Consider the following 22,136-nt stretch of genomic DNA (forward strand, 5'->3'; position numbering starts at 1 on the left):
ATAGATGGATTTTTATAAAGGATAGATGCACTTTTATGATGGATAGATGCACTTTTATAATGGATAGATGCTCTTTTATGATGGAGAGATGGATTTTTATAAAGGATAGATGCACTTTTATGATGGATAGATGCACTTTTATAAAGGATAGATGCACTTTTATGATGGATAGATGCACTTTTATGATGGACAGATGCACTTTTATAAAGGATAGATGCACTTTTATGATGGACAGATGCACTTTTATAAAGGATAGATGCACTTTTATGATGGATAGATGCACTTTTATAAAGGATAGATGCACTTTTATGATGGATAGATGCACTTTTATTATGAACAGATGCACTTTTATAAAGGATAGATGCACTTTTATGATGGACAGATGCACTTTTATAAAGGATAGATGCACTTTTATGATGGACAGATGCACTTTTATAAAGGATAGATGCACTTTTATGATGGACAGATGCACTTTTATGATGGATAGATGCACTTTTATAATGGATAGATGCACTTTTATAATGGATAGATGCACTTATATAATGGATAGATGCACTTTTATGATGGAGAGATGCACTTTTATAATGGATAGATGCACTTTTATAATGGATAGATGCACTTTTATGATGGATAGATGCACTTTTATAATGGATAGATGCACTTTTATGATGGATAGATGCACTTTTATAATGGATAGATGCACTTTTATGATGGAGAGATGCACTTTTATAATGGATAGATGGACTTTTATAATGGATAGATGCACTTTTATAAAGGATAGATGCACTTTTATGATGGATAGATGCACTTTTATAAAGGATAGATGCACTTTTATGATGGAGAGATGGACTTTTATAATGGATAGATGCACTTTTATGATGGATAGATGCACTTTTATGATGGAGAGATGGACTTTTATAATGGATAGATGCACTTTTATGATGGATAGATGCACTTTTATCAAAGTACACAACTTCCTTACTTGAGTGAAAGTACAGATACTACTAGTCAAATTTTACTCCGTTACAATTAAAAGTTATAAAGACCGATTTTTACTTAAGTAAAAGTACAGAAGTACTCGTTTTTAAAAGTACTTAAGTATCTGAAGTAAAAAGTAAATGTCAATGCACTGTTTTATTATTGTTGCACTGTTGTATGTAATACTTACAGTACCTTATGCCTCTGAATCTATGCCTGCCCTCATATCAATATCAAATGTATTTCTAGAACACAGTTCCAGTGGGATTGAATGTGAGATTGAATAAATTCACTCAATAACGTCCACAATGGTTTCGGACACCCAAATGCCTGTTCTCTCAAATAGTGCCCTATTTAAAGTGTTTTGGCTTTTAGTATGGATATGTTAGCCTTACTGTTATCTATAAGCTAGTGTTACTGTTATCTATAAGCTAGTGTGCTCCAAAACAAGACCATTTAGAAGACCAAACCCAACGTTGAAAATGAAAATCAGGTTTATGTCAGAATCCAACGTCAGATTGATGTTAATCTCCAGCGTTGCAGATGTTGTATTGTGGTTGGAAATGAAAGTTGGGTTGACGTCAGAACCCGACTGATGTTGGTTTCTGACGTCATTTTCCTTTTCAACCCAACGTCATGTTCTGACGTCAACCTGACTTTCATTTCCAAACAAAATGCAACCCCTAAAACCACAATCATCCCCTGACTGATGTTACTACTTTCTACTCAAGGACTTTGACAGAATTGTTGTGGAGTAAAAAGTGCAATATTTGTCTTTCAAATGTAGGGAAGTTAAAGTAAAAAGTTTCCAGAAGAAATAATACTCAAGTAAAGTACAGATACTCAAAAAGTGTACTTAAGTACAGTACTCAAGTAAATGTACTTTGTTACTGTCCACCTCTGACTTTTATGATGGATAGATGCACTTTTATAATGGATAGATAATGCATATATAAAAGTGCATCTATCCATCATCAAAGTGCATGTCTTCATGGTCATTTTATGAAGTATACTTAAGTAATTTTCAAGTATATTTTTTAAGTATACTTTATGTAGTAAGTATACTAATATCAATGTGTACTTGTAGTAAAATTATGTACTATTTCAATACTGCTTGGGACTAAATTGGCCCACTTTTAGTATTTTTAGTATTTGTAAGAGTAGTTCTTGAAATACACCTCTGGTGCAACTCAGACACATCATCAGTGATGTATCCTGGGTTCATTGGGTGTTATCATACACCCTCGCCCAGGCGACCCAGCCAAGGTTGATCAGACCCTGGCTTGTGTCTGAGTAGCTTGTATGCTCCACGGATCGCCCCGCTTGATCCACAGCCATCTTGACGCCTTTTCGACAGCATCCGTGATGTTCTTGGCGGCTTTCCTGATGTGCAGTCCCTTCACTCCCAGCATCTTGAGGGCCCTAATGAGTGACTGGCCGACGAATCCTCTGCACCCGACCTCGATGGGATTACATCGGGTCCTCCACCCCCTGCTTCGACATTCACCTGCCAGCTCCTCGTACTCGGCCCTCTTCCTCTCAAATGCCTCCTCCATCCGGTCTTCCCAGGGAACAGTCAACTCCAGCAGGACCACTTGCCTTGTTATTTCTGACACCAGGACAATGTCTAAGTAGTAAACTAAGTACACAACTAAGGTTTCTCATTTGTAATGCATCTGTACTACAAGTGAACTTATAAGTATACTAGTAGTTTACTATTTTAATACAAGTAGTACATTTTTTAGTTTATGAAAGTACACACTGATGTGTACTCTCAGTAAACTAATAGTTTCATAGTTTATACTGCAAGTATACTTGTAAGTTTTCTTTAAGTGAACATAACATTATACTTTGCACTTAACATATAACATTATTATTTTTGCACTTGAAAAATACCTTTAACTGTACTTTAATTTTAAAAATATGTTATTAGCTTCATGCATCTTTTTTTAATCAACACTTGAATGTCAGTAAGTTTCATAAAGAAAGGCAACATTTTAAACAAAAAAGTAGAATTAGAGTAAATTGCTATACACTACCAGTGGACTAGCCTACACAAGAATTCAGGGCCCGTATGTATAAAACTTCTAAGAAATGCTCTTAAGAATAGTCTTAAGCTTTGACTTAAGTGTCAAAAAATTCTTAGTAAAAAGTGGGACTTCTCTAAGAGTAGGAGACTTTTATTCAATTCAATTCAAATTTATTTGTATAGCGCTTTTCACAATACATATTGTTTCAAAGCAGCTTTACAGAAAGTGCATTATATTTTATAAAGAAGCTAAAAGCAACTCTCAGTTAAGTCTAGGACTGATTCTTAAAGGAGAAGTTCACTTTTAAAAAAACTTTTGCTGATAATTTACTCACCCCCATGTCATCCAAGATGTCCAAGTCTTTCTTTCTTCAGTCGAAAAGAAATTAAGGTTTTTGATGAAAACATTCCAGGATTTTTTCACATATTATGGATTCCATTGGGACCCAAACGGTTCAAGGTCCAAATGACAGTTTCAGTGCAGCTGCAAAGGGCTTTAAGCGATACCAGACGACGAATAAGGGTCTTATCTAGCGAAACGATCGGTCATTTCAAAAATAAATAAAAAAGTTTAAGTTTTATAAGCACAAATGTTCGCCTTGCTCTGTTCTGTGATGCGCGTTCGTGACGTCACCTAATACGCAATTACGTTGAAAAGGTCAAGTTTGATGTGTTTACAAATGTGCGGAAGGAGGACCATATACACATTTTCAAATGTATTTGTGTCAGTTTATCGTTTAAAATGCCCATTTCGTGTGCGCATCCTGGGTGTTTTAATATTAAAAAGCCAAAAATATTTTTTTTTAATTTTTCAAGCGTGACCTTTTCAACGTAATTGCGTATTAGGTGACGTCACGAACGCGCATCAAAGAACAGAGCAAGGCGAACATTTGTGCTTATAAAACTTCAACTTTTTTATTTATTTTTGAAATGACCGATCGTTTCGCTAGATAAGACCCTTATTCGTCGTCTGGTATCGTTTAAAGCCCTTTGCAGCTGCACTGAAACTGTCATTTGGACCTTGAACCGTTTGGGTCCCAATGGAATCCATAATATGTGAAAAAAATCCTGGAATGTTTTCATCAAAAACCTTAATTTCTTTTCGACTGAAGAAAGAAAGACATGGACATCTTGGATGACATGGGGGTGAGTAAATTATCAGCAAAAGTTTTTTTAAAAGTGAACTTCTCCTTTAAGTGCTGACTGAAGTGGCACTTAAGTGTTGTGAACTAAGGACTACAGTGATGTCAACCCAAAATGGCCGCCCTCAACCACTGAATCAGCCAATAGTGAGCCTGCAAGGGTGAGGTCACTGCAGCATGACACCAATCATTTAATTATAATAAAATAATTTAATTAAAACACTTTAATATTTAAATTTATATTAAAAAAATTCTTTGCATTGTGCAAAATTATCGCAAATTAGTATTTATGCTGTGGAATCCTCTTCTATTGATGCCTGTCTCCTCATTTACAATAATGCAAACATGAGTTCCATAAATGGATCCAACAACTCAGGAAAGCCCGAAATACTCATTAAAGTGGCTTTATTTTGCTGCGAGATTTGCAAAGTCAATGAACTGCCATACAGTAGTGGCCAAAAGTCAGGCAAAGGAAAATTGTCAGATTCACCCTTTATTCAAATAGTATTAAAAATGTGTTAAAGATTTTGTACGCGTATTGTGTAGTTGTGCTGAGAGTCAATTGTTTATTTGTGATAACACAATGAAACATGTCAAACTGTACAGACATAATTTTTAGCCAGGCTGTCAAACAAATGAACAAGAGAGGACAATGAAATATTAATAACTGACTATGTTGCAGACAATGTTTTCTTTTTTCTCCTGTAAGCTTTTTTTTATTTTTATTTTTTATAATAACCTGTAGCTGTAGTTAGGCCTTTTTTCAACCATATTATTGATCTGCCTGCATTGACACCATTGTCTCTGAACTGAACTGAACGATGACATCACTGTTTTCTCCAGAGCGGCTGTATAATGAACTAAATAGTTATCTAATGATCTTTTACAATGTAAATGAAACATCATCGAACTTACTTAAGCTGTACAATGGCACTATGTTCTTCTAGATCTGCTGTACAGCCCAAACTAACTTTGTTGCATTATTTTCCTGTTATCACTTTAAAGCTGCTTTGAAACAATCTGTACTGTAAAAAGCGACTTGACTTGAAATAATTTTGTCAGATAAATATCTTCACTAAGTTTATTTTTATATTTATATATTTTAAATATTTTAAAATATGAGGGAAGAACAAAACACAATTTTCCTCATATTTTGATGGTTTAAGCCGGGGGTCGGCAACCCGCGGCTCTAGAGCCGCATGCGGCTCTTAAGCGCCGCCCTTGTGGCTCCCTGGAGCTTTTTCAAAAATATGAAAATGGAAAAAATATTTTTTGTTTTAATATAATTTCTGTAGGAGGAAAAACATGACAAACATTCATAACCCTTTCGCACGTACGATCACATCGGTGTGATTAGAACGGTCAGTGCATCACGTGATCAACTGCTAAATTCAAATGTGCTCTCGCGCGTTGGCTGGCGCTGAGCCAGAGACAGGCGCGCTCAGAGCTGTCATATAACACAACTTTTCAGTGTTTTCAACCACATAATGTTTATTTTAGGTTTCAGACATAGAAGTACTAAAAAAACAATACATTTAGAGTTTGTAAAATACACACTGATGTTAAAGGAAGAGGCAATAATAATCCTTTCCATTATAATTAGACACGTTTTATTCATATCAGATACACATTGTGTAAGTAACTTTAAAGTTTACTCTATTCTTCTCCCAGTTCACCAGCCACTTACTTTTATGTATTTTGGGAGAAGTGATGAATTCACGTGTTGTAAATCCAACAGATCCGATTCTCTGAACTGCGTCTGCGGCACAAACTAAGATGGCGGCGCCCATCGCGCATACAGCTCAACTAACGCGATCGTTAATAAAGGTGTGTAAACAACAATACACTTCCACCTGCATATATTTGACAATCGGAATATCAGATATTTCATGCCATATCTAACAAATTTGTGAATATTTTGAATAAAAAAGGAAAAATGACATAAAAGCAGATCATCATTAATTCAGCTCTGTTGTTGCTGCGATGTGTCACGTGACACGCAATGACGCGTCACCATGGAAACCATAAAGTGACACATTCTAAATAACGGTCGCCTTGAAAAACTCACGCTGGGGGGGGGGGGGGGGGGGGGGTCAGCCAGAATATTTTAAACTTACGTGTGAAAGGGATAAAGTTTTTCAACGTTGTAAAAACGTGTATAATAAATATTTAATTTCAACATTTCTGTCAACGAACATTTAATCATGAATGCTCATTGTAGCCTACTCATCATTTTGATACTAGGGGGCTAATAAAGCTAATATAGACACTTACAGCATGTGTTGCCTTCATTATAAGGCTTATATAAGGCTTTTAATTTTTTGCGGCTCCAGACAGAATTTTTATTATTTTTTGGTCCAAAATGGCTCTTTCAACATTTTGGGTTGCTGACCCCTGGTTTAAGCGAACTTGTAGGGTCATTAAAAAATTAAAAATAAAAACTCTGCACATCAATTTTAGCCACTACTGTATTTGATGTGGTCAGTGCCACAATAGTGCTATTGAGACCCTGCTTACAGTGGACTGATGAGCTCAAGTCATCACCGGTGCACTGATGCTTTTTTCCAGTCAGCAACAATGTAATTATTACTTTCCTTTCATTTCATTGCTATAACATTTCTTAAAAGTCAGTTTGAAAAAGGATCCCTTGATGATCAAACTTTTATTGTTTGATCAACTCCGTCATCATTTACTGTAACTCCAATACATCATATTTTCATTGAAAAGTGCGTGGCCTCCTCCTCTCTGCGGCCATCTTGTTACTCCTAACTAGGTTAGGAGACCTCTTCAGCTCTCTTAAATAATTTAGGAGCTGAGACCTAGTCTTGACACTTAGGAACCTTTATGAATCACACTTATTCTTTAGTCTAGGAATAAAAGTAAAGTGACGTCATTCTAAGAATTTTGAGAGACTTAAGACTAAAATTTTACTCTGAGTGGCTTTACATACGGCCCCTGATATGCAGAATTAGAAACATATCTGTTATATATCAATATTCTAATCAATATTTTCAAACAATGTAAGTTTCATAAGACTGTATATGAAAAAACTATGTAAAAAAAAGTATATTTAATTGACTACTCAATCAAAAGAGTTAACACAACTACAAGACAAGTATACTTTGAATTCTTAATTATTCTTTTAAGTATATCTGGATCAAAAGATTGAGTTCAAGTACAGGCCAAATATACCTGGGCCCGTATTCATAAAGAATCTTAATGCAAAGAGTAGCTCCTAATGACAAAATTCTAAGAAAGTTCTTAGAAATGTGGGCGTTTACTCTTAAAATTAAAGAAAAAACCCCAGTAAAGAAAAAAGTAATTCAGAAAGCATCTTAACCCTTAAAAGAGGTCTTAAGGTCAAAATTGTTAGGAGCACGGACGAGGACTTTTCAGAGGCTTAAGAGTTTCTTTAGCAGAGGAGAAAATGGCAGAAAGACGAAGAAGGAGAAGAAATGTGTTGCAGACAGTGGATGACAGTGAGTTAATAAGGCGCGATAGATTAGATCGTGCAGGGATCATGTTTGAGACTGTCTGATCTTATTAGAGACACGCTAATATCTCCAACACAGCGCAGAAATGCCATAGCGCCAGAAATGAAAGTAATCACTACATTACGATATTTGGCAACTGGGAAAATGCAACAGTGCAGCAGTGTGTAATGTACACAGTCACATGTAATTTCAAAGTGAAGGCTTAGAATAGACCCTATACTTAAAATCACTCTTTTTTTCCTTCTTGGACAACCAACCAATCACAGTCTTCAAAAGATTGTGTCATACATAGCAACGGGGTCAGCCCCGCCTCCTCACTAAGATGAAAGTTTTTGTCTTTTCCTTGCTCAGAGTTGCTCTCAGATCAGCCTCGAATCGCTCTAAAGCTAAGACTCTTATGTAAAAGTTTTTAAGCTAAATTAAGAGTTTTCTGAGAGGATTCTTAGAATCTTTATGAATACGGGCCCTGGACTTTTCTCTCAGTATAAATCAAGTACACTGAAGTGTAATTTTAAGTATATTTCTGAGAAGTACATACAATGTAGACTGAAAGAATACTTTCTTATTTTAAGTTTAAAAGAAGTATACTAAGTGTGAAAAACACCAAGCTTACATTAGCTAATGCTGCTATTCCCCACCAATTCACAAGCACAAGAGAAAAAGTATTTTGTACTTACATTTAATACCCCTGGAACTCAGTGGAAGTTGATTGAAGATGGCATAGTTGGTAGTGTTGCTATAACCAGCCAACTGAACCAACAATCTTTTCACAAAACTGACAAAACCTCGTCAAATTGTCAAAATTCATCAACAAAATCCATCGTGCATGAGCTACTTTCTGACATTCTAACTGAAAGTGGGTGAATATCAAAATACATGATAGAAACATTTTGTTAAACCACTTACAAGTGTTATGTTGACAATATTGAAACAATTACTTTTTATTACAACTGTACATGAATAAATAGGCCATTTGGCCCTGGACTAGGGTATTCTATTTGTCCATTCTATTGGCTCTATTCTATTTTGAAGACTTGTGCTGGCTGCACAAGTCTAATTTAAGGCTCTCACAAATAAATAGTATGGGTATATTATACATTTTCTGAGTCATCAGAGTGCCTTGAGTATTGAAGTTGTTGAGTTTTGTGTCCGTGGTGTTCTTTCATGCCACAAGGATAAAAGAAAGCATACAGTTTAGGCGGAAATTGTGAAAAAATGTGTGTTATTTCCAGTAGCGTACCGTGGGGTTTCAGTCAGGGCCTTCAGTAACGATCTAACCCCCCCCCAAAAAAAATACAATCATGCACTGTATGCACTGCGTAACATCAACGACGAGACAGCTGATCTTCAACCTCAGCGCACACGCACACCACTGTACATTATAAAAGCTGAGCTGAAACATCTCGCGCACGGATGTAAGTTAGTAATACAAATAAATAAAACATCTCCGGTTAACTAGCAGGACATTAATTTTCGTTAGTTGAATAAGATGCATTCTAGCGCTGAAATGTGTTGTCCAAGCTGAGTGCTCGTTGCCGCTGTTATCAGTGGCGCGGATACAGTGTTCTCTTGTGGCTCGCGCACAGTTTTCACTCAGATGCGCGCTTCAATCTATCGCCGTTGCGGAGACTTTCTATTCGTTGAAATCTTACAAAACAAAATGCACACAAACGCCTTGCTTGATATACAACCACTGATGAACATATTCGGTAAAATAAAAATAAAAAACTATACGAGTGAGGATTCGAACCCAGAACCTCTGACACGCTTGGCTAAAGTTCTACCACTGGGCCATCGTTGAACACAAAAGTTGTATAGTTATCAATGGATTTATTCACGTGGAAATTCTCGGTACTAACAAAATTGGTAGATCTAGAATGACAAATGTACCCAAAATGACCCAATGTACTAATGAAATTTATTTCTGGACATCGTAATGTTATTTTTCCTGAAAATTGTTATTGTACATAAACATGTATTGTATCTGCCCACCCATGTCGATGACATCAGCGCGGGCTAGCCGTCGACACATCGCTGGGCCTCTGGGGCGTTCTGTCATACGCATCACAATTTGATTGGCTGATCAAACACGTCAGTCAAAGTTATGATCAATTGGAAAACGGCAGCTTCAACGGAAGGCTAGCTATACTTCTAGTGCTGGTCCACGGCGTTTAGATGACATATGTAAAATCCAGCTCAGACTCACAAAAAAATAACCATATTCTTTCTGGAAATATAATTGTAACGTATTGATAGACAGTAATTGAATTTAGACATGTTCAGACACACATTAATTTAATTTTAGAAAAAAAAAATTCTATTTTGACAGGGCCAGCAGAGAAGGCCCTGCTGGCTCTGACGGCACACCACTGGTTATTTCTGGTTTAAAGAAGTCATGTGACCTCTGTGTTTGTCAGACAGATTCAGTACTGGGCTTAAATGAAAGCCTAAAAGGTCCCCTTTCCAGCGATACCAAGCACCATATTATAGAATATTGCCAATATCCCTAGCATGAGCCTAAACCAGATATACACCAGATTTCAAAAACGGAATTTATCTTAGGGGGTTAGTAACTTCATGAGCTGAAAAAAGTGATTTCGCTACCACCCCTGCACTGCTATCCAGTGTTCGAATTGTGTCAAAGCTCTTGGGGGGTCCCCCCCGCCCCTGCCCCCGCCCCCCAAAAAAACGTAATAATATACATATTTTCATTTATTTATTTCATATAACACTATAATTTCATTTACTTAACTTTTAGTGTTACAGAAAATGTTTTTTCAGCTGAGCATTAACAGGTTTTTCCTGGCTCAAAATGAGGCGTAGGTGCTAAAATCCCGACTATTAAATAAGATAATAAAATGTGTATTTTTCGTAGACCATCATATAGCCGACTGTGTTTCCCACACTATTTTTGTGGGTTGAGCTCGGTACCTCTAGGGGGGTCTGGGGGCATGCCCCCCCGGAAGAAAATTTTGTACATTTTAAAGATAAATTCATTAATCTGGTGCACTTTGAGTCCCTCGAAACTGCTGTTAAAAATAAATAATCCACCCGCCAACCTCCCGAATCTATATGATATTCTCTGATTTAGATATCTGCATCTGATCATCACATTTCAATTATTAAAATTCTCAGTGTTAAGCATGATAATATGATAAAATATCACACTGAAGTAGGCTGATTTCAAATTAAGATTTATTTAAAATAAAAGTTCTTCTTGTGTCAAAATTACATTTCCAGCCTAAACAAAGGCTTTACTCCCTTCAAACTTAAATTGTCAATGTTTCATTACATCACTTTTGTTTTTATCTTTATAAAGGGCATTTCTTTCCCTAATTTTTACTCTCTATATACTCTTTCCCTATACTCTCAGGGAACTGAGGTTACGTTAGTAACCGAGTACGTTATTTCTTATTTTATTTTTTTGATATTGAAATTTTTTTAATCAGGGCATTTGTCCGGTTGGGCAAGTACAATTCTCTTTCACTTGTCCCTTAAAAAACACAAGCACGTGTCCCGGACAAGCGTTAATGTCGAAATTCTATTCAGATCAATAAATTACCAAACAATCATAAAAGAAAGAAATATTATCTTACCGTCATTGTGAGGTGAAAATGAGGATCCACTCTGCCAGACTCTCGTGAAAGTGCTTATCTATAGCACGAAATTTATTTATCGTAGCCTACCATTTATTCGCCAAAAATAGTTTTTGCGTGCATACAGTATGATAGGCTACACACTTTATGGCGTGTAATACGCACGTACTCCACAACCCTAATCCTACCCAGTGGGTTTGCAGTGCGTAGCCTATCATTTACACGAAAAAAAAAAAAATTGCCGTATAAATGGCACGATAAATAAAATGTATCTGTTTATAAATTCAACAGTCAGTAAATTCCTTCAGAAAACAGCGTGTGGCGCACTTGAGCGTCTTTTCAGACGCAAATCTATTTTGAATTACTTTCTAATGGGAGCGGCAGCGCAATACTTTGATTAAAAAAATATATAGGCTATATTAAATTATGTTTCTATTATTTTAGTTTTAATGAAAAACCAGGGGACCCCCCGAGGTAATTTTTTTGGGCCTTATGGGGGGTCCCTTGATGCTTATGGGGGGTCCCGGACCCCCCCAGCCCCCCCTCAATTCGAACACTGCTGCTATCGTGATTTTACTAGTACTAGGGGTGTATACCTTGCCAAAAAACAATGATAGCATTTCCCCCCCGATGATACCGATCCACCCCCCTGGCTCATGAACTATACAGTGTATGTCTTTCGGAATTTTGAGAGTAGCCTACAATTCTATTGAGGTTCTGAGCCTGCCGATCAACTATTAGTGAAATCATCACAGATCCATCGATTTTGGTTGGATTTTTATGATTTTTTCTGTGGAATGAGTATACTGTTTGGTGAAAAGAATGACATATTGACTGATGTCATAACTTGGGGGAATAGTTGATTGCCAATGAAGTAAAGATGAAAATATTGGAAAAAAGTGAGAAAATGCCTAATTTTTTTGCATTAAATTGATACAAAATCATGTAGAAATGTGTTTTAAGAGTTATTTTTTCAGTGGATGTTGTCAGCACATGTGTTCTGTGTATCTGGAATGCATTTATTGACAGCCTACCAAACCCACTGAGGATTTGAGGAAAAAAATCATTTTTCACATTTTTCTGATAAAAAATAAAGGGTGCTTACGCTAAAATGTCCACAATTGTTTTTCGCGATATTTCCGGCAGAGCAGACCCTCCAATTATTGGTTCTTAGGGTCAAAGTTAACAGAGAAAACACAAATAAAAAGTATGGCAGACCATGTCAGGTTCAACCAGAGAATGTCTAATAGGAAGAGAATTGGCACTCTCTGGTTACTTCCGGTTTCTGGACTGGCTGCAGTAACACGTCTCTGTCCATGCGGGGGCGCTCGCAGGCGAGTGCAGAATGAATGGAGGTCTATGGTGAAAACCCCTCAAAATCCACTTTTCTCAGGATATAATTTTTTGTCTAGTAATTTGAATGTTGTATTCGAAAGGAGATGCAAAGAAATTACACATTGCTGGGTGTTAGATTTTTTAGAGTCACTTATTTGGTTTAAAAAGTCTTTTAAAATGTCAATGACGTCAGAATGCTGACGTCATTAGCAGAATGCTAGTGTGTTATGGGCAACAACAACTCAACCTGTAAGAAATCGAAAATAAATAAGTACTCGTTCATTCAACTTTCGACCTATAACCCATGTTGAACTTGCAAAACCTACAATCAAATCTGAGATTTCTCAACGGCAATCGGGTGAAAGAGACACATTTAGCCGTCTAGCCCCATAGACTCCCATTCAGTCTGCACTCGCCCGCGATCACCTCCAGTGGAATTCTAATGGAACTGCAACCAAGATCGATACAATGGGGCTAATAGGAAGTGCCAAGGCTCTCCGTAGACGGGCTCTGGTTCAACCCATTTTTGAGACTTTGGCTCCCCGACTATTAGCGCTCCTCTAGCTCATAGCAGACTAACGGTTTGAGGGGAGTGGTTAAGCGTTTTCAAACCAAGCCGTCAAACATACGTCATCAGAAAAAGATGCCATTCCAGACCGGAAGTAACTTTTCAGATTTTGATTAAAGATTACCATGGTAAAAAAAATAAGAAAAAAAAAAAAAAAATATATATATATATATATTTACTTGCACGGATTAATTGTTCACCACAAGACTAGTAATATGCGCTAACAAAGTAAATAGGGTCAATTTTGATTTCACAGGGACTTTAAAGATTAATTATTATTTATGATAAATTCTGCATGAGTAATTAAAGAGGGGGAAGTTGAGTCACTTAATGAAGTGCATTTAAAAATGTATAAATTTTTAATATTATGAATATGCTTTGAACACCAGAATTGACACGCCACGTCATTGACCCAAATACAAAAAAATATCACAGATACCACTATTCGCAATTGTACTATAAACAATATTGTAATTTGATGTCTTGTTTCCCTTTTGTTTACTTTGCTAAACTTGAGGAACAGCACTGATAATTATCAGCCAGTACTACTGTAAATCATATTATCTGAACATGTATAAATATTTAATATAAAACAAGGGAAAGACTCCTGATCGGGGTGGCGGTTAAATGTTTCGCGCTCTATATTTTGGGGGCGGGGCACGCCATGTGACGCGTCGCTGGTTTCTGTCAGGTCCTGTAAGCGAATATAAAAAGCCTCCCTTCAACATTCACTATTCATTCTTTGTATTCACTTGATCAGTTTAACGTTCTTGTCATCATGTCCGGAAGAGGCAAAGGCGGGAAAGGGCTCGGTAAAGGAGGCGCGAAGCGTCACCGTAAAGTTCTGCGCGATAACATCCAGGGAATCACCAAACCCGCCATTCGGCGTCTGGCGCGCCGCGGCGGCGTCAAGCGCATCTCCGGGCTGATCTACGAGGAGACCCGCGGTGTGCTGAAGGTGTTCCTGGAGAACGTGATCCGCGATGCCGTCACCTACACCGAGCACGCCAAGAGGAAGACCGTCACCGCCATGGATGTTGTGTACGCGCTGAAGCGGCAGGGACGCACCTTGTACGGTTTCGGGGGATAAACGCCCGAGACACGAGAACCGACGGACCAACGGCTCTTTTAAGAGCCACACACTCCCGCACTGAAAGAGCTCATGATTCAGCAGTGTCAATTATGCAGTGATTTGTAAAGGACTGTAATCTGTGTCAAGAATTGACTGTTATCTTATAAGTTTGTCAGTAATGTATATCTAGCATATATTTAATTTACCCAACAACAGATGAGACCTTAAATAAAATGTATTTTTTTTTTATTCTTTTACAGATGATAAGATGTGTTTAACAAAAAAAAGATTAGATGTTTTTTTTTTTTCTCACCAAAAAAGGCTTGTATTTCCTACTGTAGTTGGAACAGTTTAACTCACAAGTTCTGAGGAAAAGCTGTTTTTAAAGGGAGTATGACCGTTATTGGTTTCTTTTCTCCAAAACTCCTGCAACTTAACTTAATTAAACGGTGGTGCACAATATGTGTCTAAAACCGTTTAGTTTTCAAAATGTTATTAAAATCTATAAATAAAAAGAGCGGGAGATGAAACAAAGGAAACTGTGTTGTTGAACATAGGCGGGGTTATCATTTAACCGCCTGTGATTGGCTCTCGATCCGCTCGTGATGCTTTGTGTTGTCCAATGAAACGCGAGTTTATGGGTTCGGCCAATGAAAACAGGCAATCAGAGGTCCCGTGTCTCCTTGTAAATTAGCATAGTGCAGCGCATAAAAGCCTCAGAGTCGCTCCTGAGTTCACACTGACTCGTCAGCGCTGAGATCATTCCTCATCATGCCTGAACCAGTCAAGTCCGCGCCTAAGAAGGGCTCCAAGAAGGCCGTCACCAAGAGCGCCGGGAAGGGCGGAAAGAAGCGCAGGAAGTCCAGGAAGGAGAGCTACGCCATCTACGTCTACAAAGTGCTGAAGCAGGTTCACCCTGACACCGGCATCTCCTCCAAGGCGATGGGCATCATGAACTCTTTCGTCAACGACATCTTCGAGCGCATCGCCGGTGAGGCGTCTCGTCTCGCTCACTACAACAAGCGCTCCACCATCACGTCGAGAGAGATCCAGACCGCCGTGCGTCTGCTGCTGCCCGGAGAGCTGGCCAAGCACGCCGTGTCTGAGGGCACCAAGGCCGTCACCAAGTACACCAGCTCCAAGTAGAGCCGAGGAGGAGCACACAAAGGCTCTTTTAAGAGCCACACACTTCATCCTGGAAAGAGCTTATCATGCTTTGTAGAATCTATTGGAAATCTCTTCTAAGTTTAATTTGTTAAAAGTGTTGAACAGTCTACTTGAAGTAACTTTTCAAGACTATTTTATATTTTCTAGTTTTATACTTGTCTCATCCAAAACTAGTGATTGTTAATTGTTTTGCAATAATGACAAATGTATTTTAAGAAGGCTTTTAGATTTAATTGGTTGGCTGGATGGATAACTGAATGACGTCAAATAAGTGTAATTTCATTATATTTGAAAAAGATAATGGTAAATATTTAGTTATGGAATTAGTTTTTTAGTGTTGGATAACTTACTAACTTAAAAACACTTAATCCTGATTAACTACGCCAGATATATATATATATATATATATATAAATAAAAAAATAATATATATATATATATATATATATATATATATATATATATATATATATATATATATAAATTTCATACATTAATTTCATAATCAAACAGAATTGTCATCCAGCATCTCATCCATTCCTCTTTCATCATATCCTTTTCACCAAAAATGTGTTTTAGGTGGACTGATCAGTACAAAGAACATAAACAAATGTAGGATGTTGGAAAATAATGTATTTTCTGTTCACAAAATGCTTTTTTTAATCTTCGCTGCCGTAATTTGCTGTAGTGACTTGTTCAAATAAGCCAGATATGAGCAGATTCTGCAATAGGCTGTATAATATATCATGACTCACGAGTATTTGCGCTAAATTAACGAACTTCTCCAGCGAAGTGAGTAAATATAAGCAACACGCCAAACTGGCTCGTTATTTGTCCGTTTCCCGCCACAGGTGATTCTCTTCCGCATTTGGCGGGTGTTCATTTCTAACCCTGTAAATTAGTGCAGACCACTGATCTAAAGATGCTGAAGGACAGTAATATTACAGCTATAGGGTACATCAGCTGTTATGAGGCTTTTACACTGCACTTCCCTCTGGTTGTGTTTGTTAATCACAGTGGAATAAAGATTACCAGTATAATGTTGTAAGCAGTAAATCTCTGAAAAACAGGCCGATCATTCAGATTCAAAAGAAACACTAAATCTGTGCTAATTTAAAGAAAACAAGTTGACTAATATTTGATAATATAGCATATCGAGAGATTTACAAGCAATTTTATATAAGATGGTAATTTTTAACCCGGAACCACAAGTGTGATTACTGGTTAAACATTAAAGCACTATAGTGGGATAAATTGTAGAGAATAGTAAAAAAAAAACAACATTTTGTCAAAATTGCCCTTAAATAATTTTTTTTTTTTTTTTTTTTTTCAGTCTAAACCTATGTGTGTAAGATCAGATTAATGAGGCCTGCGATCAGTCAGATCCAGAAAGAAACCTGTACTAATGGACTAAACTGTTTTACAGCATCATTTAACTTATATTCATGAACCACTGAGACTTAAGACAAACAAAAACTAGCCAAGAACTTCCTTTAAATGACAAACAAATACAGTCAGTAAATATGTGGTCTGTATTTTAATTTTTCTTTATTTTGCTAATGTGATGGGGATTTTCTAGCCTGACGACGTCAGACTTCTTACTTGCGCTCAATTTCATTTCGCTTCTGTACTCAGTCTGAGACAGCGTAATAGCTTTCCGTTTTCCTCCTTTTTGAGTTATGACGACTTCTAATGAAATTATATCCGAACAACAAACTGAGTTTGAGGAACTTCATTTGTTGCATGAACACATTTTTAAGTCGACTACACAAATTCACCTCATAGTTTCAATTAACATTAACTCATAAATGGATTGTTGGCCCTGGATCCAGTTTAATCTTTTCTGTTTTAGTTCAGATGAACAGCTGGCATAACACATATTATATATATTATTTAGCATGTACATTTATTAAGCAAGATATAATTTGCATTACAGTCATTGCTCATAGAACAACAAATATTGTACTGATAAATTTGATCAACATCTGTGAAATATTATGTATTGTAACTAACAAACTGATTCGACACTTGGGTTGAAGATTCACATGCAGCTTTATTGGGTCAATCATAATGGTAATCCATATAACGAGCAAAGGCTCAAATACAGGCAAACAACTCTAACAAACAGTTCATGAAACATGATGAAAAGCATAGAAATGTATTTACTGGGAAAAGGGAAGATTTCTCCCTGAGGAGGGGGAATGCAGACTGAAGAAATTATTTAAGTCTTCTTAAAGATCGAAGAAAAGGAAGATGCACCGAAGTTATCTGCCATTCCGTTGTTAAGGTGTGATGGGTTATTGAGAACAATCTCTGCCTGCAAAAGAGAAAAGACCAATATAAGGCAGTTAGAAGCTGATGTCCATGTGCAGAGTACAGTATTATACAGTACTGTGGTGATGTCAGGCCTGCATCAGGGTCTAAGAAGAAGGATGTGTTTGTAATCAGAGTTATATAGAATACAATTTTAAATGTACCTGTTGTGACATGGGTTTCCCGTAGCGAATACATGTGGCTATAGGTGCTCACAGTTGTTGTCGAGTACTCCGTATTTTCCGGGGCCATCACGCAAAATCTGTTGAACAGCTGCTCTCATCTCTTCTTCAGATTTTGGTTGTAATTTCCAGTCACATGTATTGTCGACTTTGCCACCAGGCTTGAGCAGACCTCGCTTCACAGTGGCTCCTGCTTTACTGTGAGGTCCACTCTCACCTAAAGGAAATATTTAACCGTCAAAGCAGACTGTTTCCCCCAGACCTACACTCTAAATGTCGTGAAGGCGGCTGAAGCAGATGCAGACGCAGAATCCAAGTGCAGCAGATTTTATTAAAGAAACTCAAACGGTAACAAACTCAGACAAAGACTACAAATTCAGACAGAGACTCGGGAACGGGAACGGGAACAGCCAACATCAAGAACTCACAAAGACTGAAACAAGGCACAGGGCTTAAATACACAGAGAGACAAGCTAAACAAGATAACAAGGGGGCAGGCCCGGATTGGGTAATCGGGAGAATCGGGAGAATTCCCGGTGGGCCGCTTCACTTTTGGGCCGGTCGAGGATTTTTTTTTTGTTTGTTTGTTTCACATTTCAATGTCACGTTAGTAACATTACACGTTCCGCCTTCTGACACTGCAGCGCGCAGCCTCTGCATGGGTTGTACCATGTGAGGGAGTTCTCCCCTCCCCTACTACAGAGTTGGTTGGGTCCACAGCCAGTCCTTTCCAAAACCAGAGCCCGTCTACGGAGAGCCTGCCCACTCCCTATTAAGCCCTGTTGTACCGAATTTTGGTTGTAGTACCACCAGAGCTCCACTGGGGGCGATCGCCATGAGTGCAAAATGAATGGGAGTCAATGGGGCTAGACGGCTAAATTTGTCTCTTTCATCCGATTGCCGTTGAGAAATCTCAGATTTGATTGTAGATTTTGCAAGTTCAACATGGGTTTTAGGTCGAAAGTTGAATGAACGAGTACTTATGTCCTTTTGATTTCTTACAGGTTGAGTTGTTGTTGTCCATAACACGCTAGCATTCTGCTAATGAACGCTGATTGGTCAGTGAAGAACTGATTACGACCAGAGATCCCGCTTGATGGCATCGTGTCATCCCAAGCGGGACCAGAAACAAACAAAACAAAAACTCTTCTAGCGTGTGTATGTACCTGTGTCAGCTGTGTTGTCGATGCCTCGAGAGAAAAGAAAGTGCAGAGTGCGAACGCACCAGAGTGACTGAAGGATTGCCGTTAAGCAGTATCTCTGGTCGTACATGTGTATGACGTCATTGACACTTTAAAATACTTTTTAAAGCAAATAAGTGACTCTAAAAAATCTAACACCCAGCAGTGTGTAATTTATTTGCATTTCCTTTCGAATACAACATTCAAATTACTAGACAAAAAATTATATCCTGAGAAAAGTGGATTTTTATTGGTATAGCGCCATAGACCTCCATTCATTCTGCACTCGTCCTGTGAGCGCCCTCATATGGAATCAGAGAGGAACTGCAACCAGTTCAGAAGCCGGAAGTTCAGTGAGAGTGAAACTTCTCGCCATATTAGACATTCTCTGCCAAAACGTTAGACTACCGCGGCCGCGTACCCGCGGCATCGCCGGCGCCTACCGATAGCTGGGCCGGCCCTACCGTAACGGTACGCGTCAGGGAGGATGGATGGGAGGAAGAGGCCAGGAGGTATGGAAGCTTGTTTCCGCCACAGAATAAAACATTTTAAAAGATAATTGCGACTTTTTATCTCACAATTGCGAGTTTACATCTCGGAATACATCAGAATTGCGTGATATAAAGTCTCAATTGCGTGTTATAAAGTCAGAATTGCGAGATATAAAGTCAGAAATTCTCAGAATTGCCTGAAATAAAGTTGCAGTTGCGTGTTATAAAGTCAGCATTGCGAGATGGTCAGAATTGCGTGATATTAAGTCGCTTGCGTGTTATAAAGTCAGAATTGCGTGTTGTAAAGTCAGAATTGCGAGATATAGGCTAAAGTCAGAATTGCCTGAAATAAAGTTGCAATTGCGTGTTATAAAGTCAGCATTGCGAGATGGTCAAAATTGTGAGATATAAAGTCGCAATTGCGTGTTATAAAGTCAGAATTGTGTGAATTAAAGTCGCAATTGCTTCTTATAGTCAGAAATTGCAAGCTATAAAGTCAGAACTGTGTGAAATAAAGTTGCAATTGCTTCTTTTTAAAGTCAGAAATTCAGAATTGCGAGATATAGGCTAGTCAGAATTGCGTGATATAAAGTCGCAATTGCTTCTTATAATGTCTAAGTGAATTATTATTTAACCTTTACATTATTTCTTGAACTATGGTATTAATACAAACTACACAATAGTAAGAGCTGAACTGTTGCTTCATTTATCCAAATTGGAAAAAGTGCTAATTTGGAATTCCACCATGGAAAAAGTGGGCCGGTCTTGGGCCTGAACTCCAGGGCTGAAAAGTGGCCCCACTCCGGCCCTGCAAGGGGGTGTGGCTAATTAGTAACACCTGGGGAGACTAATCAACATGAAAAACTACATAGGACTACAAGATTCAGCACAAGACAGGAAATGACAAAAGAACACACAAAACAAGTGGAACACAAGACAAGAATCATGACACTAAACAATGCTGGGATGTTTTAACCTAACTTTGGGTCAAATATGGACAAACCCAGCCGTTGGGTTAAAACAACCCAGCATTTTTAGAGTGTGTAGATTGATCCAGTAAAAACCCAACTGGGTAATTGTATGTAAAAAATAATAATGTGATATAACTAACAATCAAAAGTCCCCTGACCATGTCTGGATAATAAACAAAATATACAAGAGACAAGCCCATCCTGCACAGTATAGCCTACTGTATACAGACCAGAATGTTTAAGAACTATTACACTACAGGCTAACACGTCTAATTGTTTGAATACATTTTAATTCCTTAATAAAATGCATGTTACTGCAATACTATATAATAATACAGTATATGTTGCTAGGCACTATTGTTTAATTCTTCATGATGTAGTTTTATACATGGCAGTGGTGCAGTGAATTTACAGTGTGTCTGTCTTAGCATGAGGGCATGGGTGAAAGTGCTTTGAGACAGGAATGTTTAGCTGATAAAGGAAAAGAATACGGATCACCGTTGCCGTTCAAATAACAAGTTGATGTTCGATGATTAACATTAGTTTCATATTCGCATTGCGTCGCGCATACAGACCATGGGCCGTATTTTAATGATCTAAAACGCAAGTAACTTTCTGGGCGGATCTCAGGCGCTATTATACCGGCGGTATATTATTACGCCCGACACAAATCTAAAATGTGTTGGTCTGAAGTCGCTTCATTACTCATAGGTGTGGTTTGGGCGTAACGTGAAATAAACCAATCAGAGCGACATCTCACATTCCCTTTAAGAGCAGGAGCGCTTGTTCCATGGCGGATTGCTATTATAACGGCGGATTTGCCAGGAGCGGTTCACAGCCGAGGAGACCGACGTTCCCATCAGGGCCGTAAAACACAGATAAGTGACATTGGGGATGGAGAAACACACACAGATTAGCTTCGCTTAAACAGGCGGATGATAATTTGGGTAAATGTGTAAGCTAGATTTATGCCTATTTTTTCACATCTTCATGGACACCACAATGATTTCCCTCGTGTGGAATATATTAATCATGTATGGTTTGCAAAAATGAAAACTGCTGTGTTCTGTGTGTAGATGAGAGTAGCAAAGTGTGTGTGTGTTGTGCACACGCTACATTATGGCCAAGCATGCGCCCTTAAAATAGCATCTGAATAACACACACCACTGACTTTAGACGAGGTTTCTCCTGGTCAGTGCCGGAATTGTTTTCTGAAACTGCAAAATAGCACCAGGGAACGTTTGCGCTGGAACACACCTCCTCTCTTCGCTGAACCGCCCCCGGGAGCGCAAGTTCATTCCCTAATTTACCAACGTGCGTCTGTGGAGGGAAAAGTCCGCTGTACGGGGGTGCAAAATAGGAATGATACATGAGTCTCTGTACAAAGTCAATTGTGCTGGGTGCAAGATTTTTATATTTTTATTTATGCATGGAAGAAAGCATCAAGGAAAATGTAACTACACGATTCAGGGAGCAGGCTACACAGTGAACTCCGAGAAAAGCGCGGAAGCGAGAAGCGAACCAGAGCGTGTTGCAGGCACGGCAAAGGGAAAACAGTGTTCCTATGGGGAACACAGTATAAAACGCAGTGCGTGCTGAGATCCAACACCAAAGTCCC

General features: G+C 38.1%; 2 protein-coding genes across 2 annotated transcripts; both read left to right on the top strand.

The window, feature by feature from the left end:
- The first annotated feature begins 13,917 nt into the window (after positions 1–13,917).
- Positions 13,918–14,312, top strand: LOC308680042 (histone H4). Its single transcript, XM_081347927.1, has one exon. The coding sequence runs from the start codon at positions 13,921–13,923 to the stop codon at positions 14,230–14,232; it is 312 nt and encodes a 103-aa protein (XP_081204053.1). The 5' UTR covers positions 13,918–13,920; the 3' UTR covers positions 14,233–14,312.
- A 658-nt stretch (positions 14,313–14,970) lies between these two features.
- Positions 14,971–15,360, top strand: LOC308680113 (histone H2B-like; the record flags this gene model as incomplete). The annotated part of the gene is made up of 1 exon (XM_081348057.1): positions 14,971–15,360. The coding sequence occupies exon 1, from the start codon at positions 14,986–14,988 to the stop codon at positions 15,358–15,360; it is 375 nt and encodes a 124-aa protein (XP_081204183.1). The 5' UTR covers positions 14,971–14,985.
- Positions 15,361–22,136: the final 6,776 nt, after the last annotated feature.

The sequence above is a fragment of the Scardinius erythrophthalmus genome, assembly GCF_964197995.2.
Source record: "Scardinius erythrophthalmus genome assembly, chromosome: 2".
Taxonomy (NCBI): Eukaryota; Metazoa; Chordata; class Actinopteri; order Cypriniformes; family Leuciscidae; genus Scardinius; species Scardinius erythrophthalmus.

Excerpts from the sequence above, each read along its gene's own strand:
- LOC308680042 (XM_081347927.1), top strand. The coding sequence starts at position 13,921 with ATGTCCGGAAGAGGCAAAGGCGGGAAAGGGCTCGGTAAAGGAGGCGCG.